The following is a 25,897-nucleotide window of genomic DNA, read 5'->3' as shown; positions in this document are numbered from 1 at the left end:
TCTTCCCCTTCCCCCCTGGGAACAAATGAAACAGAATAATACAAACAAGTTCAACAATCAAAACAGACCTTTGGACAAACACACCTCCGCAGGACCGCTACAAAATACTTCGCAAAAAAAACTCTGAGAAACAACTAACTCAGGACATTAAAGAAGCCCTCTCTCTGAGCAACAAACACAGAATACAGGACATAACCAAACGCTCTCTCTCAGCAACAACCAACACAGGACATGTCAATCATCAGCCCTTCTCTCTGCAACAACCAACATTGGACATACTAATCATCTCCCTTCTGAGCAACAGAACACTGGCTTATGTAGCTGGAGAAGGGGTCTGTAATGGGATACAGCTGTATCCTGACAAGGGGGCGAGGTCAGCTCCAATTAGCAATGGGGCCGACCAATCAGCTGCTTGGGGGAATTTCAGGAAGCCATCCTGAAACACACATACAAACAAAACCACAACACAGAAACTGGGGAACGTAACACTCAGGAAATGTGGTTTCCACTTTGTCCAGTGTAGTTCCTTGAGGGCCGTCGTGGTATCGGCTTGAGGGGGAATATACACAGCTATGACTATTACTGAAGAGAATTCTCTTGGGAGGTAATAAGGTTGACATTTGATTGTGAGATATTCTAGGTCGGGTGAACAAAAGGACTGGAGTTTCTGTATGTTATCACAATCACACCATGAGTAGTTAATCATGAAACATACACCTCTGCCTTTCTTCCTCCCGGAGAGTTCTTTATTCCTGTCTGCGCGATGTGCTGAGAACCCAGCTGGCTGTATGGACAGGGACACATAGCATAATGATTCTAACAACCTAAGAGCTTGTTGCTGCATTGGCCTTCCCTGTGGCTCAGTTGGTAGAGCATGGTGTTTGCAACGCCAGCATGGTGTGTGCAATGCCACACCCCCACGGGGGGCCAGTACAAAAAATGCATGAAAAAAAATGCATGAAAATGAAATGTATGCATTCACTACAATAAGTTGCTCTGGATAAGAGCGTCTACTAAAATGATTACACCTACTGTGAACCTATAGATGGTATTTGCTGTAGGAGGAAGCACATGGATGTTCTGGGCTTGAGCATAAAGGTTCACTTTTCTAAACCGGAAAGTATCAGTTCATGTTTAGAATATAATGGGGTAATACTTATGCAAATACAATTTTTCTACTGGATATGTTGTATAAGAATTGTATTTTAATTTGAAAGTGGTAGTAAATATGAATATATTTTAAAGTAACTGTATTCCCTTGGATATGTAATATGAGTATTGCCTGGGTTGTGAGTCAATGTGGGTGGCAGGATTTATTTTCTGGGATCTGGAGTGGAAATTCATTCCGCAGGTTAAGAAATGGCACATTTGTGCAATTTATACTTTTGCCCTCAAAGTCAGTGTGGTGTTGATGCTGCAGGCAAAGTTCAATCAGGAGTCCAGTTCTCCTCATGTTTCTGAGTCAGCAGGTAGCTGCAGGTCATAGCTAAGGGGCCCCAGGTTGGCAGAGAGCTCTAGTTATCATTTAGCCCCAGGTTAACACTGTATTCTAGTTACTGGTAGCTCAGATAGGTAGCTACATGTTAGCCAGTATATCAGCCTGAGACATGCGCTAGACAGCTGCAGGTATAGATGAAGCTTAAAGTTAGCAAACAGCTGCAGGGTTGTGGTAGTTAGCTACCAAGATTGCATGGGTCATTTATCTAATATCTACAAGCAAGCTATTTTGTGACTAAGCATTCTTTTCAGATGTTTTCTGAATATAATATGAGTTTTACTGCTGTGCTGTTCTGATGTGTATCAGTATCTCTGTGCTTGCTGTGTGTATGTGTGTGTGTGTGTGTGTGTGTGTGTGTGTGTGTGTGTGTGTGTGTGTGTGTGTGTGTGTGTGTGTGCATGTGTGTGTGCATGTGTGTGCATTCATCTGATTTACATGTGTATTTATTTGTGTGTGTTGGGTATATAGCCGCTCTGGACTGTATTTTACAGGTTAAGTAGGTTATGTTTGTTTGTATGTCATTTCAGACCCTGGGGGATCTATCAAATCAACTCTTGTTTCCATCCAGCCAGTCATTTGCTGAACCTTCACCCAAATGCTCTTTTTCAACACTAACATCCTCACTAATACAGACTTTGGCAATTGACGTTGTTTTTCTTGTGTGCTTTTTTTTACGACGGCTGGCATTTACCATGGTTATCCAAGATATGAGTGTTATAGGAAATATGCCTAAAAACAGCAATAGAGTTGTGGACCAAATGAGACAGGATGGTTTGTCTGACATCTAGTGGACAAAGTGGCTCAAGCTTTTCTGTTGCCAGTTCCTCCTGACATTATTCTGGACAACTGTTAAATTCACCATGTCCAATGACGCAGCTGGTGCAAAATTGTGTTCTGTAGATTTTGAGATATTTGGTCATGTCCAAGGTTGGTGTCTTCAAGTTTCTTGTAATTATTAATTGCACAGTATTCCCGTCGTGAGTGACCATACTGTTAAATGATCTGTGTTTCTTAATTTAGGTTCTTGCAAGTGTCCGTTGCTCTGTGTATTTTTAAGCGTAGTGCACTTCACTAAATAAGCAAAGTAACACTTGCTTGTTAAGAGTCTGATTTACACTTGCCTTCAATGACACATAGCCTACATGTTCTAACAACCTAAGCGCTTGCTGCTGCATTATTACACCCACATTTTGTTTACAATCCTGCAGTTAGTTATTTGTTTACACCCACAGAACTCTTAGTACAGTCAATATGGAACCTATCATCATAAGTGAAGACTCAGTCAACTGTATAAGCTAATAAGTGATATAGCCTATAATATTTGTCAGTAATCACGTTTTCTCTGTTTCTTGTAGGGGTCTGTTTCAGAATGGTAAGTTTCTCCTACAAGACCCTATAACTGAATTTCAGTCAAATGAAAAGAATAAAAATTCTACTCTGCTAAATTAAGTGCCCACCCCTCGCACTTTCATAGAGGAGATGCCAACTTGTTTATTCCATGTGTAACTGTGTTGTTGTTTCTGTCGCACTGCTTTGCTTTATCTTGGCAAGGTCGCAGTTGTAAGTGAGAACTTGTTCTCTACTAGCTTACCTGGTTAAATAAAGGCGAAATAAAAATAATAATTAAAAAAATCAACAGTATAGTGCCTAGTGATATCATTCATGACTGTATGAATCGTGTTCATTGCTGTCTCTCTCTCTCTCTCATCTTCTCTACAGTACACAGAAAAGGAGGGTCTGAGATTGGGTCTGTGTGGCTGGGTGAAGAACACCAACAAGGGCACTGTTGTCGGCCAGGTACAGGGGCCTGCAGACATGATCTGTGAGATGTAAGTCCTACACCCCTATCTACTGCATTGAAAAAACACTCCATGCTAACCAAGACTCTGAACACAGTAAAAGCTCCACAGACTGAAAGAAGAAAATGTTAGACAGTAGGAACAACAGTCTTATTTTACATTGAAATATGGACTTTGAAAATGTTCTAACCATTTTCAACCCTTTCTAAAAGTGAACAGAATGCCGTGCCAATCATTCCCTCCCATCGCTGATCTGTCTTAAAGGCCCTGTGTTTTATATACACTGACTATACAAAACATTAAGAACACTTGCTCTTTCCATGACATAGACTGACCAGGCGAATCCAGGTGAAAGCTATGATCCCTTATTGATGTCAGTTGTTAAATCCACTTCAATCAGTGTAGATGAAGGGGAGGAGACAGACTAAAGAAGGATTTTTAAGGCTCCAGACATGGATTGTGTATGTGTGCCATTCAGAGGGTGAATGGGCAAGAAAAAAGTTTTAAGTGCCTTTGAACGGGGTATGGTGGTAGGTGCCAGAAGCACCGGTTTGTGTCAAGAACTGCAACGCTGCTGGGTTTTTCACTGTCAACAGTTTCCCGTGTGTATCAAGAATGGTCCACCACCCAAAGGACATCCAGCCAACTTGATACAACTTGTCACATGCGATGACGCTGGAGAGACGAAGCAGGTATGGGTATTGAAACATTTAATAAAGATGGACATGTAATGAGACAAAAAGACAAAAACAATACAGCAGCAGGGAACAGAGCTGGGGAACTGACAAATATAGGGGAGGAAATGAACAGGGGATAAGTGAGTCCAGGTGAGTCCACTAACGCTAATGCGCGTGACGAGTGAAGGCAGGTGTGCGTGATGGATGGCAGGAGTGTGTGACGCAGGCCAACCTGGCACCCATAAGCGCCAGGGGGAGGAAAGAGCGGAAGCAGACGTGACACAACTGTGGTAAGCATTGGAGACAACATGGGCCAGCATCCCTGTGGAACGCAACTCAATATTAGGAAAGTGTTTCTAATGTTTGGTATACTCAGTATATATTTCCACACTATGAGGTTGGAATAATACTGTGAAATTGTGAAAATTATGATAATGCCATTTTAGCGTAAGAGCTATTTGAAAAGAATACCTGAAATTTCAGCCTGTTTTGGTAAACAAATAATAATAATAAAATGTATTTATATAGCCCTTCTTACATCAGCTGATATCTCAAAGTGCTGTACAGAAACCCAGCCTAAAACCCCAAACAGCAAGCAATGCAGGTGTAGAAGCACGGTGGCTAGGAAAAACTCCCTAGAAAAGCCAAAACCTAGGAAGAAACCTAGAGAGGAACCAGGCTATGAGGGGTGGCCAGTCCTCTTCTGGCTGTGCCGGGTGGAGATTATAACAGAACATGGCCAAGATGTTCAAATGTTCATAAATGACCAGCATGGTCAAATAATAATAATCATAGTAGTTGTCGAGGGTGCAACAAGTCAGCAACTCAAGAGTAAGTGTCAGTTGGCTTTTTCATAGCCGATCTTTGAGAGTATCTCTACCGCTCCTGCTGTCTCTAGAGAGTTGAAAACAGCAGGTCTGGGACAGGTAGCACGTCTGGTGAACAGGTCAGGGTTCCAGCAGGTCTGGGACAGCAGGTCTGGGACAGGTAGCACGTCCGGTGAACAGGTCAGGGTTCCATAGCATGGCCAGGTGGACTGGGGACAGCAAGGAGTCATCATGCCAGGTAGTCCTGAGGCATGGTCCTAGGGCTCAGGTCCTCCGAGAGAGAGAAAGAAAGAAAGAGAGAAAGAAAGAGAGAATTAGAGAGAGCATATTTAAATTCACACAGGACACCGGATAAGACAAGAGAAATACTCCAGATGTAACAGACTGACCCTAACCCCCTGACACATAAACTACTGCAGCATAAATACTGGAGGCTGAGACAGGAGGGGTCAGGAGACACTGTGGCCCCATCCGATGAAACCCCCGGACAGGGCCAAACAGGCAGGATATAACCCCACCCACTTTGCCAAAGCACAGCCCCCACACCACTGGAGGGATATCTCCAACCACCAACTTACCATCCTGAGACAAGGCCAAGTATAGCCCACAGAGATCTCCGCCACGGCACAACCCAAGGGGGGGCGCCAACCCAGACAGGAAGACCACGTCAGTGACTCAACCCACTCAAGTGCCGCACCCCTCCTAGGGACGGCATGGAAGAACACCAGTAAGCCAGTGACTCAGCCCCTGTAATAGGGTTAGAGGCAGAGAATCCCAGTGGAGAGGGGGGAACCGGCCAGGCAGAGACAGCAAGGGCGGTTCGTTGCTCCAGCCTTTCCGTTCACCTTCACACCCCTGGGCCAGACTACACTTAATCATAGGACCTACTGAAGAGATGAGTCTTCAGTAAAGACTTAAAGGTTGAGACTAAGTCTGCGTCTCTCACATGGGTAGGCAGACCATTCCATAAAAATGGAGCTCTATAGGAGAAAGCCCTGCCTCCAGCTTTTTGCTTAGAAATTCTAGGGACAATTAGGAGGCCCGCGTCTTGTGACCGTAGCGTACGTGTAGGTATGTACGGCAGGACCAAATCGGAAAGATAGGTAGGAGCAAGCCCATGTAATGCTTTGTAGGTTAGCAGTAAAACCTTGAAATCAGCCCTTGCCTTAACAGGAAGCCAGTGTAGGGAGGCTAGCACTGGAGTAATATGATCACATTTTTTGGTTCTAGTCAGGATTCTAGCAGCCGTATTTAGCACTAACTGAAGTTTATTTAGTGCTTTATCCGGGTAGCCGGAAAGTAGAGCATTGCAGTAGTCCAACCTAGAAGTAACAAAAGCATGGATTAATTTTTCTGCATCATTTTTGGACAGAAAGTTTCTGATTTTTGCAATGTTACGTAGATGGAAAAAAGCTGTCCTTGAAACAGTCATGATATGTTCTTCAAAAGAGAGATCAGGGTCCAGAATAATGCCGAGGTCCTTCACAGTTTTATTTGAGACGACTGTACAACCATCCAGATTAATTGTCAGATTCAACAGAAGATCTCTTTGTTTCTTGGGACCTAGAACAAGCATCTCTGTTTTGTCCGAGTTTAAAAGTAGAAAGTTTGCAGCCATCCACTTCCTTATGTCTGAAACACAGGCTTCTAGCGAGGGCAATTTTGGGGCTTCACCATGTTTCATTGAAATGTACAGCTGTGTGTCATCCGCATAGCAGTGAAATTTAACATTATGTTTTCGAATGACATCCTCAAGAGGTAAAATATATAGTGAAAACAATAGTGGTCCTAAAACGGAACCTTGAGGAACACCGAAATTTACAGTTGATTTGTCAGAGGACAAACCATTCACAGAGACAAACTGATATCTTTCTGACAGATAAGATCTAAACCAGGCCAGAACTTGTCCATGTAGACCAATTTGGGTTTCCAATCTCTCCAAAAGAATGTGGTGATCGATGGTATCAAAAGCAGCACTAAGATCTAGGAGCACGAGGACAGTTGCAGAGCCTCGGTCTGATGTCATTAAAAGGTCATTTACCACCTTCACAAGTGCAGTCTCAGTGCTATGATGGGGTCTAAAACCAGACTGAAGCGTTTCGTATACATTGTTTGTCTTCAGGAAGGAAGTGAGTTGCTGCGCAACAGCTTTTTCAATTTTTTTTGAGAGGAATGGAAGATTCGATATAGGCCGATAGTTTTTTATAATTTCTGGGTCAAGATTTGGCTTTTTCAAGAGAGGCTTTATTACTGCCACTTTTAGTGAGTTTGGTACACATCCGGTGGATAGAGAGCCGTTTATTATGTTCAACATAGGAGGGCCAAGCACAGGAAGCAGCTCTTTCAGTAGTTTTGTTGGAATAGGGTTCAGTATGCAACTTGAAGGTTTAGAGGCCATGATTATTTTCATCATTGTGTCAAGAGATATAGTACTAAAACACTTTAGTGTCTCCCTTGATCCTAGGTCCTGGCAGAGTTGTGCAGACTCAGGACAACGGAGCTTTGGAGGAATACGCAGATTTAAAGAGGACTCCGTAATTTGCTTTCTAATGATCATGATCTTTCCCTCAAAGAAGTTCATGAATTCATTACTGCTGAAGTGAAAGCCATCCTCTCTTGGGGAATGCTGCTTTTTAGTTAGCTTTGCGACAGTATCAAAAATAAATTTCGGATTGTTCTTATTTTCCTCAATTAAGTTGGAAAAATAGGATGATTGAGCAGCAGTGAGGGCTCTTCGACACTGCACGGTACTGTCTTTCCAAGCTAGTCGGAAGACTTCCAGTTTGGTGTGGCGCCATTTCCGTTCCAATTTTCTGGAAACTTGCTTCAGAGCTTGTGTATTTTCTGTATACCAGGGAGCTAGTTTCTTATGACAAATGTTTTTAGTTTTTAGGGGTGCAACTGCATCTAGGGTATTGCGCAAGGTTAAATTGAGTTCCTCAGTTAGGTGGTTAACTGATTTTTGTCCTCTGACGTCCTTGGGCAGGCAGAGGGAGTCTGGAATGGCATCAAGGAATCTTTGTGTTGTCTGAGAATTTATAGCACGACTTTTAATGCTCCTTGGTTGGGGTCTGAGCAGATTATTTGTTGCGATTGCAAACGTAATAAAATGGTGGTCCGATAGTCCAGGATTATGAGGAAAAACATTAAGATCCACAACATTTATTCCATGGGACAAAACTAGGTCCAGAGTATGACTGTGGCAGTGAATAGGTCCAGAGACATGTTGGACAAAACCCACTGAGTCGATGATGGCTCCGAAAGCCTTTTGGAGTGGGTCTGTGGACTTTTCCATGTGAATATTAAAGTCACCAAAAATTAGAATATTATCTGCGATGACTACAAGGTCCGATAGGAATTCAGGGAACTCAGTGAGGAACGCTGCATATGGCCCAGGAGGCCTGTAAACAGTAGTTATAAAAAGTGATTGAGTAGGCTGCATATATTTCATGACTAGAAGCTCAAAAGACGAAAACGTCGTTGTTTTTTTTTTGTAAATTGAAATTTGCTATCGTAAATGTTAGCAACACCTCCGCCTTTGCGGGATGCGCGGGGGATATGGTCACTAGTGTAACCAGGGGGTGAGGCCTCATTTAACACAGTAAATTCATCAGGCTTAAGGCATGTTTCAGTCAGGCCAATCACATCAAGATTATGATCAGTGATTAGTTCATTGACTATAACTGCCTTGGAAGTGAGGGATCTAACATTAAGTAGCCCTATTTTGAGATGTGAGGTATCACAATCTCTTTCAATAATGGCAGGGATGGAGGAGGTCTTTATTCTAGTGAGATTGCTAAGGCGAACACCGTCATCTTTAATTTTGCCCAACCTAGGTCGAGACACAGACACGGTCTCAATGGGGATAGCTGAGCTGACTACACTGACTGTGCTAGTGGCAGACTCCACTAAGCTGGCAGGCTGGCTAACAGCCTGCTGCCTGGCCTGCACCCTATTTCATTGTGGAGCTAGGGGAGTTAGAGCCCTGTCTATGTTCATTGATAAGATGAGAGCACCCCTCCAGCTAGGATGGAGGGGAGCACCCCTCCAGGCCAGGCTTGGTCCTGTTTGTGGGTGAGTCCCAGAAAGAGGGCCAATTATCTACAAATTCTATCTTTTGGGAGGGGCAGAAAACCGTTTTCAACCAGCGATTGAGTTGTGAGACTCTACTGTAGAGCTCATCACTCCCCCTAACTGGGAGGAGGCCAGAGACAATTAATCGATGCTGACACATCTTTCTAGCTGATTTACACGCTGAAGCTATGTTGTGCTTGGTGACCTCTGACTGTTTCATCCTAACATCGTTGGTGCCGACGTTTTGGTGGGATGGAGTTGTAGCCTGTCTGGCGACATCACCAGGCGGTATAAGTTAATATACCAATAATAAAGACAGTTTCAAACCTCTGCCAATAACAGATAGGGATCTGTAACCTGAACTCCCATTAGGCTCATCCAATTAGCACCCTAACTCAGACCACTCCCAGACAGTACTAGCAAAATTGTTGCTTGAGAAATTGCTATTTGCTAAGACCATTTTGACCATTTTAATTGAACAAAATAACAGTAAGGTACTTAATTGTTATCCAGAAATCATTTGATATTGAGATATAAACGGCTGCATTGGGCCTTTAATAAGGGCTTGACTTGGGCAGGAGCTCACTTGAGCTTTTCTACTGCTTGAGCTCCTATTCCACTTATAGAATATTAGCTCAAAAGTATTGTGTAGCTCCTGCACCTAAATGTAAACAGTACCAGCACCCAAAATGAATACCGGCACGTATTTCAGTCCAAGTCAAGCACTGCCTTTAATGTTTTTCTGTTATTATACCAGCAGGTGGCACTATTACCCTACATAGACCAGTTCCAGCATTCCATAGTCGTGTTATAGTCGTGTTATAGAACTAAACTCAATAGAATTTAGACTTTTTGGAGTCACACTTCACTCAGTGATTGTTTTTACAATCCTCACAATCCTCGAGTCTGTCTAGCCCCATAGATATGATTGGCTTTATTTTCCTCTGTTCTGGTGGGCAGGGCAATCACAGACCACTGCCTGCACATTCTGTAATGATGAGATACCGTTTTGGCATAGCCTTCCACTAGAACGTCCTGATACATTCAGTTTCTCTGGGAGAGAAATATCACACTATTCAAACTGCATTTTCCTTCCAAGTTAAGTGCTATTATCCAGACCTATTATTTTGACTGATCTTTGTGTGTTGGTGTGATATGAGCTGTTAATTGTTGTTGTTGTTGGTGTTGGCTCACACGTAAGCTGATTACTATGGCTAATGTGTTTCTTATTGTCAGAGTTTGTCACAAATGTTCCCTTTGAGAGTCCGTTTGGGGAGGGGATGGAAACCTGCGACTGTCTGCTCTATTTATCTTTTTCTACATTTTCTCCTCTCTCAACACTGCTCTTTCGCTCTCTTGCTCTCTCTTGTTCTCGCTCTCTCTTGCTCTCTCGCTCTTTCTCTCATCGATTGGCCAGGGAGTGAGTTTCTTGGTAGAGATAATCTCACCGACAGGACTGGGGTCCGGGGGTGGGTCTCTCATCCAGATGTGAATCTGATGTCATCGGGGTGGAGGCAGGTCACAGAGATGACCTCATAATCTCAAGTGTGTTCCACAGAGAGCTATGAGAGGCTGCTCCACACACCCACCCAGCCGCACACCCTCTCTAATGCTTACTGTATCTCATCACTACGCCCAGAAATTATTGTAACTAAACACACACACATACACACACACGTTGTTGATATACTGTAGGACAGATCAAAATGATTTTAGTTTTTAGTTAACTTCCGTCTTTCAAGACCTCTGTCAATGTGAGCCAAAACCGAGCTTTACATCTTTTCTCTTTAATTGGTGTAGAGCACGCTCTCTGGAAATGCCAAGCCTTCACAGATCACACCTCCCCTTTCATGAGGGATACACATTGCTGTGTGTGTGCGTGCAGGTGTTTGTGTGTTGTTTTCTTTTACGACAAGTACGAGTGTAACAGCTGATCCTGTTTCTCCACAGACAGTTGAAGCAGAAAAAAACAGAACAGTGTCTTTGGGACTCAGCAGGGGTCATCTCTTCCTGAGCTCAGCTCAGTGTCCTGGATACCTCAAGCTGTAGACATGGGATCATTGACAATGCAAACGAAACCCTAGTGCCTACTCACAAGGTCCAGCTGTGCGTGCTGCTATGGTAACAGTGTCATTCCTGGGCCATAAAACCTCTATTTAAAGAGCCCTAAAGGAATTATCCCCAATTTACGCTGTCTGGTGAGGAGAGAGAGAGTGGTTTAGCCAGTATCAGTCTGCTTTTGTGTTCCCTAATATGACATGATTTCCTTCCTAATTGTTATTTTAGGCCACAGAATTCTGGGTGGATGGATGAACTCGCCCTACTATTGGGCCCAGATCATATCTGCATGCCTGCTGCATCCATCCCTATTGAGATAATTCAATCAGCCATACAGCTACGATGTATTCTACTCAGATCATCAACAAGATTATTTCTTTAACAAGGTTGACAAATAATCATGTCTGAAGCTAATGGACAGTATGCAGCTGAGCTCCTGCCTTGAAATAGAGTGTTTTTGATTTTCTCTGAAGCTATACCCAGTATCCCCGGCGGCAGGTAGCCTGGCGGTTGAGAGTGTTGGGCCGGTAACCAAATTGTCGCTGGGTCGAACCGCTGAGCTGACTAGGTGAAACATCTTTCTGTGCTCCTCCTGTAAATCGCTCTGGATAAGAGCATTTGCAAAATGACTGAAATGTACCCACCCACGTACCTGCAGTTGGCCTTTTTCCCCTCATTTTCCACTGCTCTTTCCCTATCCTACTCTGTTCTGTGTTTGGATCATATTGCTTATTGGTATGTCAAAAATAACTTATATGTATAGAACAGCAAAGCCACCACTGAAATCAAGCTAGAAGTCCCCACCTGTTCAATCAGTTTCCAGCTAGCTGATGTAGGCTAGTAGGCTGTATCAGACAGGGAGTGGCATATTGTTTTTATGTGTCACACACAGGGTTCTCTCATCCTTAAAAATCAATGAAAGTCATCACAGAAAGCACATGTGTTCCTGGGTGTGTTTTGTAGACTGGGAGAAAGTGGATGGTGTTTTAGCGCTCTGTATCAGTTGTACCATGTATGCAGCACTGTGGGACTGACCTGCTGCCTGCTATAACTAATATAGCTCTTCTCTCTCCTGAGTCGTGTGACCCAAATCAGAACAACTTCTGTGTAGGAAGAGACCTACAAACCACCACTAGGAGGGAGGGAGGGATGATTGTTCAACAGAGGGAGGGTGAGTGACAGAGGGAGAGGAAATTAGAGAAAGCGAAAGGGAGAAACTGAAAGATGGATTAAGGGAGAGAGAGGGAGGGAGATTGAGTTAATCTATATGAGATGATGAGAGATGGGGATAGAATGAGAACAAGATAGGGAGAAGCAGAGGGTGATGAGGGAGGATGATAAAGTAGTTAGATGGAGGAACAGGGCAGTGGAGGGGTGTGGCTGTAGGTGCCACTGTTTTCCCCAAGGTCTCTGTCCATGGCGGCTGAGATTGCTGGTCAGCGAGTGGCACGGCGGGGACACAGATGGTCTGGATTCTGGCCCATTTAATCCCTCTTAGCCCTGTTTTGATGGAGCCCCAACTAAAGCCTTAGTCCTCTCTAAAGCTCTCTATAGGAATGCCACTACGCCCCCTATTCACTGCAGCTATGTGTAATGCACTGCATGCAGCTGTTGGGCTGATGACTGTTTGGGGACAGGGGTTTTCAGCCTGTTATGAAGCTCAGACTGGCCCAGATGTTTCATTTTGACCTCCTCCAGCTCCAATGGTAAGATTTCCTCTGGAAGGGTTTTGGATAAAGCTGCTGTTTAGGATGCTTTATCTCTTAGTGAACAAACATCCATCAGTCAGTAAGGAATCAATGTTGGTACAATTCTAGAACTGACACTGCTCATCTCATACCCTCTTCACATTCATCACTCAGAGAACACACACTTCCCTTAGAAAACACACACACCCTACCATACCTAAGCTCTCGCATGAGGAATTCCTCTGTATATGAATTCAGAAGTTACAGAGGGGCGATATTGTGCTTGTATGAACAGTACATATGAGGTCAGAATATCCCCTCCTGCTAGAGCTCCCTCCCCCTGCGCTCTCCTCCCATAAGCTCAGGGACTTTCAAGCGTTCATACTGGGAGCATGTTGACATCAGGGATGTGGCTGTGTTCAGAGTATCAGCCACTCCCACATAATAATCCATACATATTAACATAACATAGTTTGTTTTATTTTACTGTGTCACCCTGGATCTTTTAAGCAGGAAATGTTCTAGCTGGCCTGGCACTGTTAGTTTTTAATCGCTTTGGTACTGTTTTGAATCGCTTTGGTACTCTCTTCACAAGTATGTGGTACATTTTCACAAAATTCCACCCTGGTCACACTTGTAAAGCATCCATTCTTCTCATTAAATTTCACAATACACATATATTTTGACTCAATGGTTGTGTGGTGAGAGATATTTACAATCAAAATGAATAAACAATGACCGGTTTTGAGTGAAACATTGGTTTAATCACCAAAATACAACATGACATCTTTTCAATTTAGTAATTTTAACTACCAGTTAATCCAATAGCAAACAATTCAATATGTGTTTCAAATCAGCCTTAAAAGTACTATGCTACAGTACTGTAAATTACAGTAGATTACAGTTCACATTAAGCAATACACTTACAGTGCCATCGGAAAGTATTCAGACCCTTTGACTTTTTCCACATTTTGTTAGGTTACAGTCTTATTCTAAGATTATATCATTTTCCCGCCTCATCAATCTACACACAATACCCCATAATGACAAAGCAAAAACAATTTTTTTGAAATGTTTGCTAATTTATAAAAACTACGAAACTGAAATATCCTAATTTACATAGGTACTCAGACCCTTTATGCAGTACTTTGTTGAAGCACCTTTGGCAGAGATTGCAATCGAATCTTCTTGGGTATGACGCTACAAGTTTGGCACATCTGTATTTGGGGAGTTTCTCCCATTCTTCTCTGCAGATCCTCTCAAGCTATTTCAGGTTGGATGGGGAGCTTTGCTGCACAGCTATTTTCAGGTCTCTCCAGAGATGTTCGCTCGGGTTCAAGTCCGGGCTCTGGCTGGGCCACTCAAGGACATTCAGAGACTTGTCCCGGAGCCACTTGTGTGTTGTCTTGGCTGGGTGCTTAGGGTTGTTGTAAACCTTCACCCCAGTCTGAGTTCCTGAGTGCTCTGGAGCAGGTTTTCATCAAAGAGCTCTCTGTACTTTGCTCCGTTCATCTTTGCCTCGATCCTGACTAGTCTCCCAGTCCCTGCCACCACCATGCTTCACTATAGGGATGATGCCAGGTTCCCCCCAGACATGATGCTTGGCATTCAGGCCAAAGAGTTCAATGTTGGTTTCATCAGACCAGAGAATCTTGTTTCTCATGGTTGGAGAGTCCTTTGGTGCCTTTTGGCATTCTCCAAGCGGGCTGTCATGTGCCTTTTACTGAGCTTCTGTCTGGCCACTCAACCATAAAGGCCTGATTGGTGGAGTGCTGCAGAGATGGTTATCCTTCTGGAAGGTTCTCCCATCTCCACAGAGGAACTCTGGACCTCTGTCATAGTGACCATCAGGTTCTTGGTCATCTCCCTGACCAAGGCCCTTCTCCCCCGATTGCTCAGGTTGGCCGGGCGGCCAGCTCTAGTCTTGGTGGTTACAAACTACTTCCATTTAAGAATGATGGAGGCCACTGTGTTTTTGGGGACCTTCAATGCTGCAGAAATGTTTTGGTACCCTTCCCCAGATCCGTGCCTCAACACAATCTCGGAGCTCTATGTCTCGGAGCTCTATGGACAATTCCTTCGACCTCATGGCTTGGTTTTTGCTCTGACATGCACTGTTAACTGTGGGACCTTATATAGACAGGTGTCTGCCTTTCTAGATCATGTACAATCAATTCAATTTAACACACATGGACACAAATCAAGTTGTAGAAACATCTCAAGAATGATCAATGGAAACAGGATGCACCTGAGCTCAACTTCGAGTCTTTTAGTAAAGGGTCTGAATACTTACAGTAAAGAAGGTGTTTTTAAAAACCTGTTTTTGCTTTGTCATAATGCGGTGTTGTGTGTAGATTGTTGAGGATTTTTATTCCCTGTAGCTCAGTTGGTAGAGCATGGTGTTTGCAATGCCAGGGTTGTGGGTTCGATTCCCACGGGGGCCAGCACAGAGAAAAAAAAAATGAATGAAAGGAAATGTACGCATTCACTACTGTAAGTTGCTCTGGATAAGAGCGTCTGCTAAACGACTAAAATGTAAATGTAAAATGTATTTAATACATTTTAGAATAAGGCTGTACCGTAACAAAATATGTAAAAAGTCAGGGGTCTGAATACTTTCCGAAGACACTGTATACCCAGTGAAGGCAAATAACCTTGAATGTAATGTGGATTTTAGCAAACAACAGCTAACAAAAGCTAACACAGTCAAATCAAACTCTGAAATTACAGTTAACTAGCTCCCTATAAATTTATTTGACCTATTTTGCATTGACATTCATGTCCACATTAATGATGCTGCATAATTTCAACTGGTCAGAAAAATGGCTAGCTGACATCTGACCACATTAACTATCTTTGCCAGGGGGGAGATCGACTTCGCATTTTGCAACATTGTTGCCAATGTCGGCTTGGCAAACTGCAAGGTTCATACAAAGCTGTGCTGTTGCAAACTAAATGCTAGCTAGAAGCAAAAGGAAAGGATGTGTTTAATAAAAGCATACACTCATAGATAAAAAGGGTCTCTAGATAGAACCTTTTGGTCAATTCAAATTTTAACTGCCATTCTGATTCAAAACCCAACTGCCATTCCATTATGGCGATGCAACAGGACGGTAGTTGAACTTGCAAATAGTCTACCAATAAGCATGTTATTTTTCAATTTATTAAGGTAAGCAAACTTTATTTAATTTAAATATATAAAACCAAAAGTCATATGGCAAAGTATAGCTAGGCTAGATAACAAAGTTGTATTAGAATTTGAGCACCATTTGTAAGGTAGCTTACTTTGCCCTCTAGCTGCCTAGCTAGACAGGAACAAGTTAGGCTACTTTAATTAGCCACTTTACAAGATAGCTAACAAATAAACATTTTTTATTATGGAATATGCCAAATAGAGCTAGCTACAGACCCAGCCTGACATTAGCTAATTGTTACTTTTATTTCAGTTGCAACGTATGTGTACTGTCTAATCAAATGTCCGAAATTAAATTCAACAAATTAAATTAAAATAAAACCTAACGTTTAGCACACATTCATTTGCATCAAGTCTGTCTTGAGCATTTGGCCATAAATTCTCATCCACATCAAAGTGAACGTTGTTCATACACCGTGTAAAAAAGCATTTGTCATGGCGAATCCAATCTTGACATTGGTCTGCATTGATGTCGTCATATGCCTCATCCATGGCCAGAAGGAGGGTGGCAAACTCATGGGGATGGCAATTGTATACCTTCCACCTCCAATTCCTCAAGTGGGTTAAGGAAAGGAGAGTATGGAGGCAGGTGAAGGGTCACGAATCGGGGATGGGCCCGAAACCATGCTTGAACCACCTCTGCATGGTGGAATCTGACATTGTCCCACACAATGACATCGGTGACCCCTTCAACTTGACAGGTCTGATCAATTTCATTGAGAAACTGTCACGTTCTGACCTTAGTATGAGGTCATTTTTCCATAGTAGATTGGTCAGGGCGTGACAGGGGGGTGTTTTTGTCTATGTATTTTGGGTTTTCTGTTTTCTATGTGGGTTGTCTAGATTGTCGTTCTATGTTGTATTTTCTATGTTGTGGCCGGGTATGGTTTCCAATCAGAGGCAGGTGTTTTTCGTTGTCTCTGATTGGAAGCCATACTTAGGCAGCCTGTTTTTCATGGGGTTTTGTGGGTGGTTATTTTCCGTTTCGTTGTTTGTATCGTTGTTTGTACCATGTCCACCTCTCTGAGGGGCCTCTTGTCCATGAGCTATTTGATTTCTTCCTCTCCCTTGCTGTCTATCCTGCTCCATGTTGAAAGAAAGTGCAAGTGTTTACACACACCCTTCTATATGGTGACCAATTGTGGTTGCCCCTATGTGAAATCAATTAGCAATAACAAGTGGTTATTATCTATGGTTATCATGTATCATACATGTCATTTTATTGTATTTATTTTTATTGAACCTTTATTTAACTAGGCAAGTCAGTTAAGAACAAATTCTTATTTACAATGACGGCCTACCGCGGCCAAACCCTAACCCGGGCCAGTGATGAACCATTAAGCGACGTTGGATTAAGTGATGGTCAAATGTATTTAAAGAAATGAGAAGAGAATCATATGAAATGTATTGTGAGCGTTGCATTGTGAAAGGTATTTCTAGATGAAATTACTAATTAGGTTTGGTGAAAAAGTTAGTGGGATTTTTGTGTTGTACTTAGTCAATTGAAAATATGCTTAAAGTTTTGATGATCTGTTTTGAGTTTTGTACTAAGAGTTGTTCAATTTTACCACATACTTGTGAAAATAGTACCAAAGCGATAAAAAAAATTGTAACCTTGGCAGAGTATTGGAAGTCCAACTTCATTATAAACCATAGAACAGCCATTAGCCAGCCAGGCCCAGTTAAGATTGCTCCAGATTGCTCTCCAGGAACAATGCAATGCCTTAGTTTATTCTGCAGCAGAACATTTTTTAAAAACACATTGAATTCCTTCTCATACATTGGTCTATGTTATCTCATTTCCTCAAGTGTGTGGGAAAAAGGAAATGTCCTTTCCTCTAGAGGCCTGGTCAGTCAAGCAGTCAGGCAGAGTGGATGCAGTGGGTGGTGCTCACTCAGAGACCAGGCCATTATTATCAACCCACCATCACATGGTCAACGTTAGCTCTTGTTATAGCAGCAAATACAGTCATTGCTCTCTCGTCGCTCTGTCTTTCTCTCTCTCTGAAACACACCACATTTTTTTCTTCTCATGTGCTTATTAGATCAGTTCACACAGTCATGTGCTTCTAAATTGGGATAATTCACTTATTAGGGGGTGGACTGGCGGGTAGCTTTGCTTGAGAGGTTCAACCGACGAGTCAAAAACATCAAAGTCCATCTATTACCAGGACAAGAAGAGCAAAAGCTTTGAACAAGGAAATAGCCAGACACATCATATAGTAGATAGACAACCCTCCTTATGCTCATACTCTTTTGGGTTCAATCCTCCATTTTATTTTGCAGAGTGAAGTCAGTGCAGATGAATATTTACCTGATGCAACGGGCGACTTAGAGCTAACCTCTAAGCCCTGTGATTGCTGTCAAATCAGCATTCTGTGGGCTGTGTGCGACACTAGAGCAGAGCGGAGCAGAGAATGCGGATGGAGATGTTGCCTCATCTCTCTCTCTCGCTCTCTCCCTCATCTCGCTCTCTCCCTCATCTCGCTCTCTCCCTCATCTCGCTCTCTGTCATTGAGGCAGCTGTCGGTCAGCCGGCACGCTATGGGCAGCTATTGCGTTGTGTCTCTGTGATCTGTCTCTGTGATGTGTCTCTCTGTCTCTCGCACCAGACCGTGCTTCAGGATGACCACATGTGGTGCACTGATCCTCTACAATCTCTCCACTAATCTACACAGACTAGGAAATAATGTAGCTCATATTGGCCATGCAGCGACTTGAGTGACAGGGCCTCAGTCTCCAGGGCTTGACCTACATGCTGTAGAGTAAGCTCGTTGCCTGTTGCTCCTCACTGAGGCATGTCTCATGGTCAACTGAGGTTTAGACTTAAGACAGTGCTGAGTTATACAATTCAATTTACTTGATTATGTTTGTGTTGTGCTTTTCCCAAAGTCATTTGTCATAGAGAACACTAGAGATGGTGCCAAGAAAAACTGCCTCCTATGCACTGTACCGAGGCTGGCTGGGGCTTGGACTCAGGCTATAGCTGAATCATTTGTCTTTGCTGACAGAGGTTAGGATCATGTTGCTGAACCATTTTTACCAGTCGGCTGAAACAGAGGTTGAAGTTTTAGTGAATGCCCACAGCTGTTAACAGATGACAAAAATCCCAGTTTTGCAAGGGATAGGAGGGACTATATTATAGTGGATACAGTCGTTCTAGTGTCACCCCCATGGGTTGGCTTTCTTAGAAAGCCTGCATTCCCTGTGTCCATCTGACATGTGACAAGCCTTATTTGGCCTAGGCACTGTTTGCTGAACAGAGGGGCCTCCAGAAAACCTCAGACTCCCTGCTGTCTAGAGCGTGTTCAAACTCTCAAAGTTCCTTTTAGCAATGGAATGTATGTTCCCAAGCTATAGAGAACATGGTTAGCTGTTGAGATGAGAAACATATAGTAGCTTATATTAGAGCAAATAGCCAACACAAGAACCGAGCAGAGTGATCATTCCTTATGGGAAACAGAAGCAGTGTGTTGCCTCAAAAAAATGACCATCATTGACATGAGGGTGGTGGATAACAGAACGTCTCTTTCTTTCCCTTCTCCATCTTTCTAATTGCACAGGAAGGTGTGGCTGAGTAAGGAGGGGAGTCCCAGCTGTCGCATCACCCGAGCCTCGTTCTCCAATGAGAGATCCATTGACAAGGTGGAGCTCTTTGGCTTCAAGACACGCTTCTGAGGAACTCCCTTCATCCAACGCCATACTAACCACACCCTCTCCAGTGCTTTTACCACATCAATGTTACCTACTGTCTCTGTGGGTACAGTAGTATCCTTCCCCATACCACCTTATGTTTCTAAATGTATTGTTTCATTCCCAACCTTTCTGAAAAATACATTAAAAAATGTCAAGATTTTTTGAGATGCCTAAATATATTATGCAGACAGTTTGGAATTGTGTGACAATGTTTTAAGTAGAAGCTCATCCAAAAGTTGTCTTTTTCTCATAAATGCATTCCCCGTCTGAACATTTTGAATGTTACATTCAGGCTGGCAGAGCAGCATATATTGTCAAGCAGCTTTGTGCTTTGCAGATTCTCAATGCTTTTCTTCTAAACATGTAATGCAATAAATAAAACCATTCAAGCTCGATGTTATTGGAATTCAATACAAATGCACTATTCAATAGTTAATACAAGGGACAAAATTATTTTTTTTGTCCCTTTAAGATAGAGCCTACCTGGTCTCCTCTGGTCCTGAATAATGTTGTGTAAGGTCACGTGATTGTTTACCTAATCCAATTAAACACAGAGAAATCCAGCCAGTCAGACTGCACCATCACGCTGAGTTGCCAAGACACAACTGGCCAAGTCAGGAGTATTGAATAACCCATTAGAGTTTGTGTGTGTGCGTGTCTGCTAACGTGCATGTGTATCAGTGGAGGTTGCTGAGGGGAGGACGGCTCATAATAATGGCTGGAATGGATTAAATGGAATGGGATCAAATACATGGAAACGTGTTTGATACCACTCCATTCCATTCACTCCATTCCAGCCATTATTATGAGCCGTCCTCCCCTCAGCAACCGCAACTGGTGTGTATGCTTGTGTGTGTGTATGTGCGTGAGTGCGCGTGCTTGCGTCTGCATGATTTTCGGTTCATCAGACACGTAGGCCTATGTGTGTATTTATCTCCATGGCTCTTGCACTTTCTTTCTCTCGCCCAAATCATCTCTCTCTCGCTCTCGACACTATGTTGTTGACTACCAGCTGCCCCTGCCCTGACCCCTCTCTACCTTGCCTTGTGCCAACACCATCTTGCCATCACCCAGTCAAGTCTACCTGAGTAACATCCATTCAGGTCTGCTTTTTACCCAGCATGCAGTATGGTGGTAAATCCCCCATGTGAGCAGGAGCAGGGCAAAATCCTCTTACCTGACAGAGAAACTTGATTTAACCCAAGGGCTTATGATCCAATATTGAGCCCAGAGTCTCCTACTGCTCTGCATGGGAATACAGTCTCAGAGAGAGAGAAGCATACTGTACCTGAGCCTCTCTACACAGCAGGAGGCTACAGTCCTTATAGCATGCATATTAACCTATCAGGACCCCTCCAGGGATAATGATGCTTGTTATAGATTTAGCTTTATCTAATTATGATATATGGGCAGTGCTTTATCTAATTATGATATATGGGCAGTGCTTTATCTAATTATGATATATGGGCAGTGCTTTATCTAATTATGGTGTAGGCGCAGTGCTTTATCTAATTATGGTGTAGGCGCAGTGCTTTATCTAATTATGGTGTAGGCGCAGTGCTTTATCTAATTATGATATATGGGCAGTGCTTTATCTAATTATGATATATGGGCAGTGCTTTATCTAATTATGATATATGGGCAGTGCTTTATCTAATTATGATATATAGGCAGTGCTTTATCTAATTATGATATATGGGCAGTGCTTTATCTAATTATGATATATAGGCAGTGCTGTTTAATGTCATAGACAGACAGACAGGTTTAGGGCTTCTTGGTCAATGACTAAGTGTTTAAGTGCCCTTTGAAGCCTCATGTGAAGGTTTTTTTCCTGGTCTCAGATGATTGGATAAAAGCCTTTAGTCTCCCCCACGCCCCACCCTTCAGACAGAATCTCATATAGTAAAGATCAGTGGCACACTTAAAGTGACCAGGTAGCCTAAGCAGTCCCATTTCCTCCAGTCCATTAGTACACTTGGGAACGGGGGTGTAATGGCCACCTAACAACAGGATGGGATGGAGAGACTGACCAAGGTAACTTCTTGATACAGCAGTATGATAACCCCACCAGTGCACACACATCACACCCACACAAGTCTCACTCATGCTTCAATGTTCAGTCACAATATGCTCTCCATCCACTCATAACAGTATGTTATACACTGAGTGTCCAAAACATTAGACTTTCCATGACACAGACTGACCAGGTGAATCCAGGTGAAAGCTATGATCCCTTATTGATGTCACATATTACATCCACTTCAGTCAGTGTAGATGAAGGGGAGGAGACAAGTTAAATAATACTTTTAAGCCTTGAGACAAGTGAGACGGATTGTTTATGTGTGCCATTCAGAGGGTGAATGGGCAAGACAAAATATTTAAGTGTCTTTCAACGGGGTATGGTAGTAGGTGCTAGGACAGATCCACCGATTTGTGTCAAGAACTGCACTGCTGCTGGGGTTTTCACGCTCAACAGTTTCATGTGTATATCAAGAATGGTCCACCACCCAAAGGACATCCAGTCAACTTGACACAACTGTGGGAAGCGTTGGAGTCAACATGGGCCAGCATCCCTGTGGAACGTTTTCACCACACGACGATTTCAGGCTGTTCTGATGACAAAGGTCGGTCCAACTCAATATTAGGAAGGTGTTCCTATTGTTTTGTACACTCAGTGTATAACTCCTCAGTCTAAAGAGCTGTCTGTCCATTGTTTTCTACAGTACAGTGTTTGTGCCTGATATATTGCAATGCCCAGTAAATCATTCCTAACTATGTCCAGTCCAAAACACACCACCTTTATGATGTTCTCAGTACCCTCTCTCCCAGTGTGAGTAGGCTGGGTGCGATACGGAGTGTGTTGCCATGCCACCCATTCCCAGGACCTTTCTCACTGGAGCCTCTGCAAGGACAAAGGAGGAGGCCCTGTGATTGGAGGCGGCCAAAAGCAGTGGATTTATGTCCCCGTGTGAATAGGACATGCACCACTAGAGAACCACTCATTTAGGCCCCAATCCGCTACAGTTACATAACCTATGCAATCCCCCATTCAACGCGGTCTTCAGCCTTTGTCTGTATGGTGTGGTATTTATCCCAGTCCTGGCGTTTCCATGACAATGAGTCAGCGGTGTGTCATTGATTCACAGGCTGTGGATTGTAACTGTACGTTAATAGCCACCAGTGGTGCTCCCACATGGAAACAGTACAGTGGCAACTCTCCTCTCTGGAAAAAGCTATCCATCACTAATGGGGAGAAAAGGGCACATTGCTGCTTGTGTCGTGGCTACAGTGTACACACACTTCCCATCTCCACACACACACGCACACACACACACACACACACACACACACACACACACACACACACACACACACACACACACACACACACACACACACACACACACACACACGCACACACACAATAGGACTGTGAACATACCCGCTCTCACATACAGTACATACAAAAACAAAAAAGCCCACACATCCTCCTACTCACATACTATAAAATGTGACAAAACACTATTATAAGAAAAGCTATACAAGGGACAAGGGGACAGTCTCTAGCCCATCAGGTAGGAGATCAACTTGTTGCATATGTTTATAGTAACAGCCCTATATCCCCTCACCATGGAGAAACCCTCTGTAGTTCAGTAGTGTCTGACTGTGTGCATTGTTCAGTGTTTGGCTTTCATGCTTATTAGTCTCCCACAGTCTGTGCCATCACTGACACAAAGCCATGCTGCCTGAGGGCCAGTATTTCATTACCAGTCATTCTGTCAAAGGTCCTCACTGAAAGCCCCCCATCTGATTGCATCAACATAGAACCAGCTCCAACATAGAACCAGTAATTATGTTATATTCAGCCATACATTTTAGTTATATTGTAAGTAAATGTATCGACCATCATCTTGTTTCTATTTTTGAGTAATGCAGTGATATTCCACTATCATGCCATCAAATGCCCGCTGGCTTGAAGCCAAGCGCAGGCGGATGGAGGCAGAGAGAGAAAAGAGGAGAGGAGTGATCAGAGTGGAGCAACACCGTGCACCCAGACCACCCACTCTCTTCACTCAGCGCTGCGCCACGTCTGAAATCAAGCATAGAATATCTGCCCCCTCGACCTCTTCTCTCTGCTCTTCTCTTCTCTCTTCCTCTTCTTTCTCCTCCTCCACTTCACACACAGGCCACTTCCACGGCAACCAACAGAGCCAACTCGCACCAGTGGCCATGGTAACCAAACCATGTGGAAGGGTTTCAGAGAAACTAGAAGTGCTGAGGCCTTTTCCATCCTGTCTCTCTATCTCCTAGCACTCCATACAAAATGGCTTCGCAATCAGCTGCTACATAATAAAGGAGCTAGGATCTGATGAATATCTCACAAAGAATTATATTGATCATATTGTTGTGTGGGTAAACTCAATGGCAATGCAGACTCTTAATTGGAGAACTATGCTAAATCTTTTTAAGCGGTAGAAGAAATCAAATCAAAGCAAATGTTATTTGTCACACGTGTCGTGAAATGCTTACTTACCAGCCTTAACCAACAATGCAGTTTTAAGAAAATATGAGCTAAGAAAATATTTACTCATTAAACTAAAGTTTAAAAAAAAGTAACACAACAAAAGAACAATAATGAGGCTATATCCAGGGGGAACCGGTACCGAGTCAATATGCGGAGTTACAGGTTAGTCGAAGTAATATGTACATGTAGGTAGGGGTAAAGTGACTATAGTCTGGGTAGCCAGTCTTATGGCTTGTGAGTAGAAGCTGTTAAGGAGCCTTTTGGACCTAGACTTGGCGCTCCGGCACTGCTTGCCATGCGGTAGCAGAGAGAACAGTCTATGACTTGGGTGGCTGGAGTCTTTTAGCCTTCCGCTGACACCGCTTAGTATAGAGGTCCTGCTACCCTCTGTAGTTGCCATACCAGGCGGTGATGCAACCGGTCAGGATGCTGTCGATGGTGCAGCTGTAAAACTTTGAGGTCCTGGGGACCCATGCCAAATTTTTCAGTCTCCTGAGGGTGAATAGGCGTTGTCATGCCCTCTTCATGACTGTGTTGGTGTGTGTGGACCAGGGTAATTCATTAGTAAATGTGGACACCAAGGAACTTGAAGCTCTCGACCAGCTCCACTACTGCCCCATCGATGTGAATGGGGGCGTGTTCAGCCCTCCTTTTCCTGTAGTCCATGATCAGCTCCTTTCTCTTGCTCACGTTGAGGGAGAGGTTATTGTCCTGGCACCACACGACCAGGTCTCTGACCTCCTCCCTATAGGCTGTTGGTGGTCAGGCCTACCACCGTTTTGTCATCAGAAAACTTAATGATGGTGTTGGAGTCGTGCTTGCATAACAGTATAGCTTCCGTCCCCCTTCTCGCCACGCAGTCGTGAGTGAACAGGGAGGACAGGAAGGGACAAAGCACATGAAAGCAGGGCATCACGTAGTGGTGTCAAAACATTGAGAAAGTTCCCCCTCACTCTGTACTGTTTGTACACTGCTCTGATTCATTGCTTATGGAATGAGTCCGATTTATGCCAGACTTTCCAACCAAATCCCATTATTTCACTGCTTTGGCTGACAGAAGCGCAACATGACCACAAAAACACTGTCCTTTCTCGCTCTCTATGGGTCCCTCATTACCAGTGACCGAACATTCTCAGTGCCTCCACAGTAAGCTCAAAATGACACCAATTATTATCCATCCTTACCATCTATGTTTTTACCTTTCTCTCTATATTACCATACATCGGGGGCGGACATCGTCAACACATCACTTCACCTGTCGTTAAGAGTGTGCTGAGAGGAAACGGTTGCTAGGCAACTTACAAAAGTTCCCGGCTAAGGCCAACTTTCTTCTATCAACAGTTTACAGGGATTTCATTGTGGGGGCGGTGTTAGTAAAGCTGAGAATATATATTGTCACCTTGCTTGAGCTATCATTTGAATATACAGTATTTTGCTTCATCTAAGTCTATTGTGCAAAAACAAAGCTGGGAGCAATTACTGAACGTTTTCTGTGCTGTAAACTATGTGGAAAATGGAGTAGGCCTTTGTTCTCTCTCAAGTCTGACCTAAGGAAAAGTAATTTTCTAGTAATGTGGTTCAGACTAGAGAAAGGCATAACCAGCCCTATGTTAGGTTGGTTTGATTGATTGCTTTGACATGGGTGATGTTTAATTCCTATTCACTCCTATTTGCTGTTGGACAGAAGATAGACCTCTGGCCTTCTCACAGTCTCTCGTTTCATAACAAACATGGCGGTGCCTGTTCACTATGGTGTCTGGTGTCTGAATGGAAATACTCTATGTCATCATGAACGCTGCTGCCTCCTTAAGCTGACCAGATCCAATTCAGCCAGAGAGAATTCTGGAATTCAAGGTCATCCA

The 25,897-nt window shown here is 43.4% G+C and overlaps 1 protein-coding gene across 1 annotated transcript; it reads left to right on the top strand.

Annotated features, from left to right (window-relative positions):
- Nucleotides 1-2,005: 2,005 nt before the first annotated feature.
- On the top strand, nucleotides 2,006-19,905 carry LOC115153315 (acylphosphatase-2). The gene is made up of 4 exons (XM_029698636.1): nucleotides 2,006-2,425; nucleotides 2,854-2,870; nucleotides 3,218-3,327; nucleotides 19,378-19,905. Exons 1-4 carry the CDS (start codon nucleotides 2,359-2,361, stop codon nucleotides 19,490-19,492), a joined length of 309 nt encoding a protein of 102 aa, XP_029554496.1. The 5' UTR covers nucleotides 2,006-2,358; the 3' UTR covers nucleotides 19,493-19,905.
- Nucleotides 19,906-25,897: the final 5,992 nt, after the last annotated feature.

This window comes from Salmo trutta, chromosome 18 (genome assembly GCF_901001165.1).
Source record: "Salmo trutta chromosome 18, fSalTru1.1, whole genome shotgun sequence".
NCBI classification, from domain to species: domain Eukaryota; kingdom Metazoa; phylum Chordata; class Actinopteri; order Salmoniformes; family Salmonidae; genus Salmo; species Salmo trutta.
Note: the sequence above shows the minus strand (reverse complement) of the source record. Positions and strands in the feature narration are given on the sequence as shown.

Excerpts from the sequence above, each read along its gene's own strand:
- LOC115153315 (XM_029698636.1), top strand. The coding sequence starts at position 2,359 with ATGTCCAATGACGCAGCTGGTGCAAAATTGTGTTCTGTAGATTTTGAG. Across the intron at positions 3,328-19,377 it reads GCAGACATGATCTGTGAGAT|GAAGGTGTGGCTGAGTAAGG; the intron begins GTAAGTCCTACA and ends CTAATTGCACAG.